We start from the raw sequence: 9,604 nt of genomic DNA on the forward strand, positions 1-9,604 counted from the left end.
GACGCACTGTTTGGGACGAGCCAGAACTCCAGCCTTGATAACTTGGGTTTCCAGAAGGCCTGACTGGAGAGGGTAGACTGGCTCTTGGAGGCAGATGTCCCTGCCTTACCCTTGCCACTAACCCACAGGGACCTGACCGCTGTGTCCTGGTCCTCTTGGTACTTGATTTGCAGTCCCCCTTTGTGGCATCAGGGGGGTAATGAAGAGTGAGACAAACTCATGTATGAGTCTCAGCTCTGCTCTGTGACCTAAGACAAGCCTCAGTTCTCCTCGGCTCTAAAATAGGCACACTATGGTGCTCTCAAAGTTGTCGCCAGCAGAGTGTGAAGAACTGACCATCTGGCCTCATAAATGTTAGTTGTCCAGACCACAGGCCAACAGTACGCTCTCTGGAATCGCATTTGCCTATGTCTGCCGGCCTCCTACCAGCCCTGTTGGCATCCCTCTCTGGGCCCTGAGGCCCCGCCCCAAGCAGGTGCTGAGGATGCAGTGGGGGCTGTTAAACATTGAACCCGACCATTGAACGGGAGGCCCTAGGAGGCCCTAGGCCAGGGCTAATGGAGCTCCGGGAAAGGAGCACCTGGGTGGGGAAGGGACACCTATAAACCATCAACTTTCTAGAGTGGTGCCTCCAGCTCCAGCAACAGGGGCCCAACCAGGGCACTGCCCGGAGAGTGGGGCTGGAGAGAGAAGCCGGCCCGCAGAATGAGGTGAACCCTCTGGCGGTGTTAGTCTCGGGCAGGTGCCTGTTTGGTTCTCGTCCCTCGCTCGTCCTCCTCCCCACATTGCCTTCTTTAATCTCCCATCCCGCGAAGTAGGGGTTATTAGAGGACGAAACTGGGCCCCCAGGCAGGAGAGCACGTGCCCCGGTGTCTCGCGCCCCGGGCCGAGGGGCGGGGCCAGCCTCCGGGGCGGGGGGGGGGGGAGCGCCTCGGGGGCGGGGCGGCTGACCCCGGGCGGCGGGGCGGCTGGCCTCGGGCGGCTGGACGCGGGCCATGGCGGCTGGGGGCTGCCGCTACCAGTTCCGGATCGCGCTGCTGGGGGACGCGGCCGTGGGCAAGACGTCGCTACTGCGGCGCTATGTGGCGGGCGCGCCCGGGGCCCCGGAGCCCGAACCCGAGTCCGAGTGGGCGCCCACGGTGGGCGTCGAGTTCTACAGCCGCAAGCTGCAGCTGCGAGCCGGGCCGTGCGTCAAGCTGCAGCTCTGGGACACCGCGGGCCACGAGCGCTTCAGGTGCGGGCCGGGCGGGCTGAGGGACCCGGGGGCGCGGTCAGTGCCCCCCCCCGCCTCCAGGGCGGTTACCCCCCCCCGCACCGAGGGCTCGGCCTCGGTGGCCAAGGTACAGGTCTGGGGGTCCCAGCCCTGCTCTCTGGCCCTCCACGTGGAGTCGTTCGTCCCACAGATGCAGCCACGTGGGCCAAGCCCCCGAGCCAGAGGCCTGAGACCCTGGCGCCGGGAGGGCGCAAGGGTCCTGCCACGGAGACCTGGAGGGATGGGTGACCCGGCTGCTGAGAGAGCCCACCCGAGCAGAGCGAGCAGAGCAGGAGGTGCCAGGGAGATGGGAAAGGAAGAGGGGTTTGGGACGGCCTGGAAGGATGCGTAGGAGTTTGCCAGGCAGAGAACGGGAAACAAAAATCTGCCATCAGGAAATCTGCTTCCTCCAGGAATGGTCCAGAGAGGAGGTGACTTGAACTTGCTCCCTAGCTGAGGCGCAGGCACTCCGTTGGGAGAGACACAGAGGCCGGGGGCAGAGAAGCACCCGGCAGTGTGAAAAGAGCTATGGGGCTTGTGAGGCAGTCCGTGCACACAGGGGACGCCCTGCCTGTGGGGGGGCCTGGAAGGCATAAACCCAGCTCACTCCGCCTCCTTCAGGTGCATCACCAGGTCCTTCTACCGGAACGTGCTGGGCGTCCTACTGGTCTTTGATGTGACAAACAGGAAGTCCTTTGAACATATCTGCGACTGGCACCAGGAGGTCATGGCCACTCAGGGCCCGGATAAGGTGATCTTCTTACTGGTTGGCCACAAGAGTGACCTGCAGAGCACCCGCTGTGTCTCGGCCCAGGAGGCAGAGGAGCTGGCTGCCTCCCTGGGCATGGCCTTCATGGAGACCTCCGCCAAAAATAACTGCAATGTGGACCTGGCCTTCAGCACCCTTGCTGACGCCATCCAGCAGGCCCTGGATCAGGGGGACATCAAGCTGGAGGAGGACTGGGGGGGCGTCCGGCTCATCCATAAGACCCAAGTCCCCAGCGCCCCCCCCAGGAAGCAGCCCCCAGGTCCATGCCAGTGTTGACTCTGGGAAGGAAAGGGTTAAAGCAGTGCCAACCTTAGAAGTGCTGCTGGGATGGGGAGTGTCAGTATCTTTCCGGAGAGCAAAGGGCCAAATGTAGCCAAAGGGTTAATATAAACAGTATCCTAGCAGCCACACCTCCCGGATTTTGGGGTTTCACAGCTCAGCCCCTTTCTGCCAGAAAGCTCTAAGAAGCCAGGTGTGCAGCTTCGTGTCCATCAGCCTGTTTCCTCAGCTGTCCGTGGGGCTCATAGAAGACCCATGCCACGGCAGGGGTGGGGGGGTGGGGGCATGAATGAGAAATGGATGTGGGGGACATGCTCAGCCAGAGCCAGCCATACCGCTAAGAGCTGAATACGAGAACTGTCCTCACCACTCTTTCCCCTCTGACATTTCTGGCAGCACTCCCGAGCCCGGACGCGGAGACACACGGAGTCTGGACACTGCTGCACAGGCGAGGACTGGGCGGGCAATTTCAGGGCAAGCCTACCTGGGAGCCTCCTTAGGTCCTCCGAATTGGATGAGTCTTAAGTGTGTGCCTGAACCTCAGGGTCGCTGCCCAGCGCCCCTACTCCAAGGCCGGGCGCTGGATCTGGGAGGCAGGCATGAAGGCGAGCGAGTTATCTCCTAGGTTGGGCACATAGTGGACACTGTGATTAGGCACCAAGATGTCCCTACAGGGCTGCAGATCCCACAGCCTTCTAGCCCCACCCCTAAACCCTAAACACCCCCTCCCCCAGCTGCTGGGAGTGCTGCCAGTGATGGTGGGCTCACAGCACCCTCTGGGAACTGCCTACCCCTCAGGGCTGCCCACATCCAGTGTTGATCTGTTGAATCTATTGGGGGGTGGGGGAGTGTTTAAAGGCCTGGTTCTCTTGCCCCAGCTCTGAAGGTCAAACCCAGCTTCATCACTCTTCATGGGGCTGATTGAGGCCATTGTTCTTACAACATCACAGCTAAATTCTTCCTCTGCTCAGTCCCACTTCCCTCCCTTCCTCCCCCAAGCAGGTATTGATCTCAAGAACCCTCTAATCAATGTCTGCTCGCTAATCCTCAGCTCAGCAATTGCCTCCTGGGGAACAGGAACAGCTAGGCAGAGAATGTTCTAGGGCAATCAGGGAGATAGTGTTGGTGTTGGTAAGAATCTCAGCAGGTGTAGAGGGGGTATCATTGTGCCAGTGGGCACAGGAAGGGCAGGGACAGTTCCACAGCGAAAAAGAGCACAACCACTTCACTCACTTTGTGACCTGGGGCTTACTCAGTCTCAGATTCCTCCTCAGCACCATGTGACTGATAATCCCTTCTTCCTAGGGTTCTTGGGAGGTTTCCAGTCAGGGAGGGTTTCTTAGCTTCCTCCCCATGGGGCTGGGCCAGCGTGGGTCTCCCTTTGCACTGCCTCCTCCCTACCTCCTCTCTTAAAACCTCATCACTCATCCTTATGATAGTCTTGCAAGGTTGGCACGGTTACCCTCATTTCACCGATGGGGAAGCTTGGAGAGGGAGAGGGAAATGACTGACTTGTTTTTGAGAATGTTATCATTCCTTCATCAATTAAAAAAAAATAAGCATCTACTCTGTTCTGGGCTCTGAGGATGCAGCAGTGAACATGACAGAAAAGCCCTCCTGGGGTTGACATTCTAGTGGGAGAGAGAACAAAACGAGTAAATAAGTGAACTAAATGATCTCCAGTTATAAGTGCTATGAAGCCCACAGATCCTGGAGACAGGGCTGAGAAAGACGGGACTGATTTCTTTAGAGCAGTTGGTCAGGGAGAGCCTCCCTGAGAAGACGACCTTGAGCTGAGAGCTGGGGGAGGGAGGAGAGGGGCCCAGCTAAGAGCAGCAGTCTGGGCCGAAAGAACAGTGGCCAGAACTTACTTCTTATGTCCAGTTGAGGTAGGTACTATTGTTCCATTTTACTGATGTGCAGACTAAGGCCCAGTGAGGTTAACTGAAACCAGTGAGCAGAGGGAGAAGCCTCGAGGTAAGGAACAAGGAAAGAGCTGGGCTCGTTCTAGGAATTTACTGGAGATCTGAGCAACTAGAGTAAGTGAAGAAGCAGGGAGTGACCTTCAACTTGGTCTGTGGTTTCTTATTTCCCAGAGCTTCCCTGAATAGGAGTACAGTGTAAACCAAAGCTTGTTTGGGAGATGAGCAGCTCATCCTGGGGATGGAGGTGGGGATTTTGCTGTCAGGTGTTCAAAACCTCCCCAAATCCCTGAAGAGAGGAAGAAAAAACTGACCTTCTCTGCCCAAATCCTGGCTGGGCACTGGAGGACCGGCCTGAGCCTAGGCCCTCCCAAGGCTGGGTCCATCTCCAAGAAGATGTTGCCCACTATCCCCAGCTGCCTCCTTTGAGGACTGTTCAGCAGGCTGCTCAGCCTCAGTTTCCCATCTGTAGAATGGGGAGAACAGTAGTTTCTGTCTCACAAGGTTGTTGTGAGGATTAAATGAAGTATTATGTGAATTCCTACCACACACGTAAGCTCATGCATTGTGGGCTCATTCTATGGCTTATTATTAACCCCGAAGCAAAACTGTGAGGTGGGGCTCAGCTTGTCCATTTCACAGACAGGGACCTAAAGTCCAGGATGGGAAACTGATGTGGCTCAGCTGGTGAACCCAGGTCTCGTCCACCGCCTCGGGCCAGGCCCAGAAGGTCCTATCTTGTGCCTCGGGGCTCCGGTCCCACGCTCACAAGCCCCTTGCCATGTGGCAAACCCTCTGGAGGCTACAAGTGGCTTTGATGGGTAGGATTCTGGCAGCAGCAGGAAGCAGCCCTGCCCAGCCCGCTGGCTAAGAGGAAAAGCAGAGAAGAGCAGTGGAGGGGGGCAGACCCACCTGCCAGCTGAGCCCCGCCTCCCACAGCCGCTCAGAAGCAGCCTCCGCGCCCCTGCCCCCCTGCCCTGAGGGCCATTGCTGTCACAGTTCAGGCCCTGCGGTCTCTAGTGGAGACTGTGCCGCCCCTCTTGAGGCCTGTAGGGTGTCCCCTGTTGATTCAGCATCCACAGCGCCCCAGAGGGAAGTTTTAAAAGTATATTTGACATGGCTGTTCCCCTCCTAGAATTCAAAGTCCTGGCCCTTCCGGAGCTAGTGCGCGCTGCCTCTCCGCCTCCTTGGCCCTGACAAATTCCGAACCACCTGCAGCCCTGGGCTTTGCACGTGGTATTTCCTTCCACTGGATGGCCCCAGCCCTCTCCCCTCTCCCCGGGTGACCAGACTGGCTTGCCACGCTCAGGTAAGTATCACTTCTTCTTAACCACAGCATCATCCCAGCTGCCTACATTACGGTGGGCTTTGCAGTCAAGCCTGGGTTTGACTCCCAGCTCCACTATGTGTAACTGTGGACCCTGGTCAACTCACTTCATCTCCGCAAGCCTCAGTGGACTCCTCTGGAAAATGAGGATACTAATACCTAACTCACACAGGGTTTTAGAAAGGGTTTGATGAGAAATCAAAGGCAGTGCTGGTCACACAGTAGGAATTCACAAAATGGAATTTCCCTTTTTCCCTGAGCGTTTTATTCCTCACTGTAATGGAACAGAGACTACCAAAGTAAACACTGTGGGGAAATAACAAAAGTTCTTAAAGATCATGACCCACTCCTGGAGATGTGAACTGGGTTCTGCTTCTGTACTAAGAGTGAAGTTCCAGAATAGTCCCTTCAGGTCTATCCCTAGACTAGTCTGAGCAAGCAAAACTCCCTCTCCAAAGCAGCACCCTGACTAAACCCTCCAGCCACAGCAGCTTCGACAAGGTCAGGCTCCCAGGCCTGGATCCTTGCCTTTTGCCCTTTTGAAGGCACAGAGCCAGTCTGTCACCCATGGGAGCCTTTCGGAAGACCCTGCCCATTCTGGGAGCCACTGAAACTTAGTGGGTAAAGACAGAAAACCCATCCTGCCCTCCACACACAGCCTGGAGCTGAAGATGTCTGGGTGGGAGCCCAGCCCCTGTCCTCTACCTCTGAGCCTTGGTCTTCATGGTAAAATGAGAACAATTCCTACCCCACAGCTTTGTTGGAGGATTAAATAGGAGGCTGTGTGTTAAGTGCCCAATAAGTGTTAAGCTCCTTCTGCTAACAAGCTCCCTTTGGGTCTTTCATGTGTGGGTCCCTTGTCTGGAATGTCCTTCCTCCATCTCTGTCAAAATTCTGTTCATCCTTCAAGGCTTGGCCCAACCAGATGTATCAATTCTTTCTCCGAGCCTTCAGGGCACCTGGAGATTTCACGCTCTGTTGCCCCACTAGACTAGCGCTTTGAGGCCAGGGCTCCCATGAGGATGGACAATGGACCAAGAGCACAGCTCTGAGTCCCGGCCTGCCCAGGGACCTCAGACAGGACATAATGACCTCCCAGATCTTGATGTTCTTACCTGTAAGAGATGGGGCAGCACTGGGTGACGCTGGGGCCTCTTCTAACTACAGGTAACTGTAAGGCTTCAGTCCACGTCAGGCCTCCTCCTCCCTGCTTCCCCTCATGCAGGCACAGGAGACTTTTCAGGATGGCTTTGTGGTCCCAGATGGCTCCTTCTGTGTCCAAAACTCACCTGTATTGTTGCAACCAACCTCTACCTCTATCTTTTGGTTAGTACTTTCTCAGGAAAACCTCGCATGCCATATTCCTTTACTTTTAGTCCGAATTAACCACAGTACCTTCTTGGCTGGCCCCCCTCCTGCCTGTTTCCGACTCCATTCTCCATGCCGGCAGCCAGAGCAAGGCTTTTAACATGTAAACCCAATCACATCAGTCCACCACCTGAAACTCCACTGGTCCCTAGCACCTGCACAGTTTTCAAACTTTTTGTTTATATGCCTGTTTTTAGCACCAGAATCCTCTTACCAGATGGAGTCTTTCTAATAGCCCTAAAATGTCTAACAATTAAGAAAGGTATTACTCAGGGGCGCCTGGGTGGCTCAGTTTGTTGAGCGTCTGACTCTTGGTTTCAGCCCAGGTCATGATCTCAGGGTTGTGAGATCAAGCCCCACGTTGGGCTCTGAGCTCAGCAGAGAGTCTGCTTGAGTTTCTCTCTCCCTCTCCCTCTGCTTTCTCTCTCTCTCTAAAATAAATAAATTAATCTTTAAAAAAAGAGAAAAAAGGTATTTCTGTGGCTGAGGAGGGATGGGAAGCACAAGGCCAGCCTGGAGGGTTACCTAGTTGCCTACACTACACCCTCCCACTCCTGCAAGACAGACAGACAGACACACAGCACAGACATACAGATAGACACACACACACAGACACACACACACAGACACACACATGGCAGCCTCTGAAGCCTGGGTGCTGGACCTCGCCACAATGCCTGCGAGCTGGCCTCAGGCTTGCTTTCACACAGTACTTGCTCCCTCAGAGATCTCCACTCCTTCACCCGAGTCCCTCAACTCAGCTGGTCAGGCCCCCCCCCCCAACCTCTCTCTCCTTTGCAGCCCCAGGGACAGAGGCAGGTTTTTTTGTTTTTTAAAAGATGTATCCATTTATTCCAGAAAGAGAGCGAGCACGTGCAAGCGGGGAGAGGGGCAGAGGGAAAGAAAATCTCAAGCTGACTTCACACTGAGTGCTGAGCCCCATGCAGGGCCAATCCCAGGACTCGGAGATCACGACCTGAGCCGAAATTAAGAGTCAGAGGCTTAACTGACTGAGCCACCCAGGTGCCCCAGACACAGAGGCAGTTTTTCACTCACCCTATAGCAGGGCTGCTCCCTGTGTTTTTTATTCATCAGTGTAGCCCACTGCCTAGCCCAGGCCCAGGCCCAGGCCCAGCTTATAAATACTTGCTGAATGAACAGTCCCTCCACATACAGGTAGGACAAGACTCAAGATAGATGAAGCCACTTACCTGTCACACAGCGGATCAAGAATTGAGAACTATGGACTCTCCCCCAGCTCTTTCCATTAAACTGCCCCAATTCCTTTGTCCCTTTCTGTCCTCAATGGAGGATTCAAAACTAATTCTGGATTCCTTCTTGGCTGTCAAGGTCAGTGACTCGCTCCTACTATCGGAACTCAGCAGGAGGCCTTTTGCTGTTTGATATCACCAACAGAACATCCTTTGAGAGTGTCACCCAGTGGCACTGGAAGGTTCTGGAAAAAGTGAAACCCTTCAACATCTTCTTCCTGGTGGTAGGCCACAAGAGAGACCTGGTGCCTGAGCACAGCTGATGCCGGAGGAAGGGGAGAAGCTGGCTGCCTCTCTGGGTGCGCACCTTGGCCAAGAGCAACAGGAACATCAGCACAGCCTCAAGAGATCTACGAGGCTTGAAGAGAAGGGCTCTGGGCTCAAATTCCGAGTGGGAGGGAGTGAAAAGCAGGGCAAGGACGATGTGCCCATGCTGGTGACCCCTGGATGGAACAGCCAGGCCCTCTGAAGCCCAAGGAACCCTCATAATCCACAAGGGCTATGCTGGGCTCAGGACGGGATGATGCTAGGTGCCACTGAAGGTCATGACCCTGAGGTCTTAGGGGCCTGGTTTCCTTTGCATGATGGTGAAAATACCAGGATCAGGGATATCAACAACTAAGAACAGAAAAGGCACCCGCACAGATGGGCCTTTCCCCAGGTTACTGCCATCCTTTCTTAGGGCCAAGGATGAACTCCAGGAGTTCCAGAAGAGTAGGTCAAAAAAGGTTTTGCCAAAACCAGGATGCCTCTTCAGCTTGGGGTTCATGAGAGAAGGTCACTCTGCCCCATTTTTATGGCAGAGAAACTGGACCCAAACTCCTCCTCATGGTATGGCCTTCCTTGGAGTAAAATAATAGAAAAATTCCTGGGTTTTTTCTCCTCACAGAAATGAATAATGGTGGGGCGCCTGGGTGGCTCAGTCGTTAGGCGTCTGCCTTCGGCTCAGGTCATGATCCCAGGGTCCTGGGATCGAGCCCCGCATCGGGCTCCCTGCTCGGCGGGAAGCCTGCTTCTCCCTCTCCCACTCCCCCTGCTTGTGTTCCCTCTCTCGCTGTGTCTCTCTGTCAAATAAATAAATAAAATCTTTAAAAAAAAAAAAAAAAAAAAGAAATGAATAATGGTGCTGCCACCTGCTGACAGAGAGCTACATCCAGCCTTCCTTGTCCTCTTAACTCCCTCTGGCCTTTCAAAGGCTGTAAGCCATGTACCCTGTCTTTCGATTAATAACTTCTTTATTCTGGAAAAGCAAATGAAAGTCATATTCATATAAACACTGACATTACAAAGTACAGGGAAAAGGGGAAGGGAGAAGAAACACAAACCTCTACAAATCCTGCTAATACTGTCTCACCAAACAAGACCATAATGCTTTGTCCCATATTCAATCACTTATATAATAAACCACAAATAAAA

The 9,604-nt window shown here is 54.6% G+C and overlaps 1 protein-coding gene across 1 annotated transcript; it reads left to right on the plus strand.

Moving 5' to 3' along the window:
• Positions 1–963: 963 nt before the first annotated feature.
• On the plus strand, positions 964–2,566 carry RAB42 (RAB42, member RAS oncogene family). Its single transcript, XM_006739889.3, has 2 exons — positions 964–1,234; positions 1,874–2,566. Exons 1-2 carry the CDS (start codon positions 996–998, stop codon positions 2,295–2,297), a joined length of 663 nt encoding a protein of 220 aa, XP_006739952.1. The 5' UTR covers positions 964–995; the 3' UTR covers positions 2,298–2,566.
• Positions 2,567–9,604: the final 7,038 nt, after the last annotated feature.

This window comes from Leptonychotes weddellii, chromosome 4 (assembly GCF_054177405.1).
Source record: "Leptonychotes weddellii isolate Sample4059 chromosome 4, ASM5417740v2, whole genome shotgun sequence".
Taxonomy (NCBI): domain Eukaryota; kingdom Metazoa; phylum Chordata; class Mammalia; order Carnivora; family Phocidae; genus Leptonychotes; species Leptonychotes weddellii.

Bases quoted from the DNA above. Each gene is read 5' to 3' on its own strand.
- RAB42 (XM_006739889.3), top strand. From the start codon at position 996: ATGGCGGCTGGGGGCTGCCGCTACCAGTTCCGGATCGCGCTGCTGGGG. The intron at 1,235-1,873 runs GTGCGGGCCGGG...CGCCTCCTTCAG, and splicing joins GCGGGCCACGAGCGCTTCAG to GTGCATCACCAGGTCCTTCT.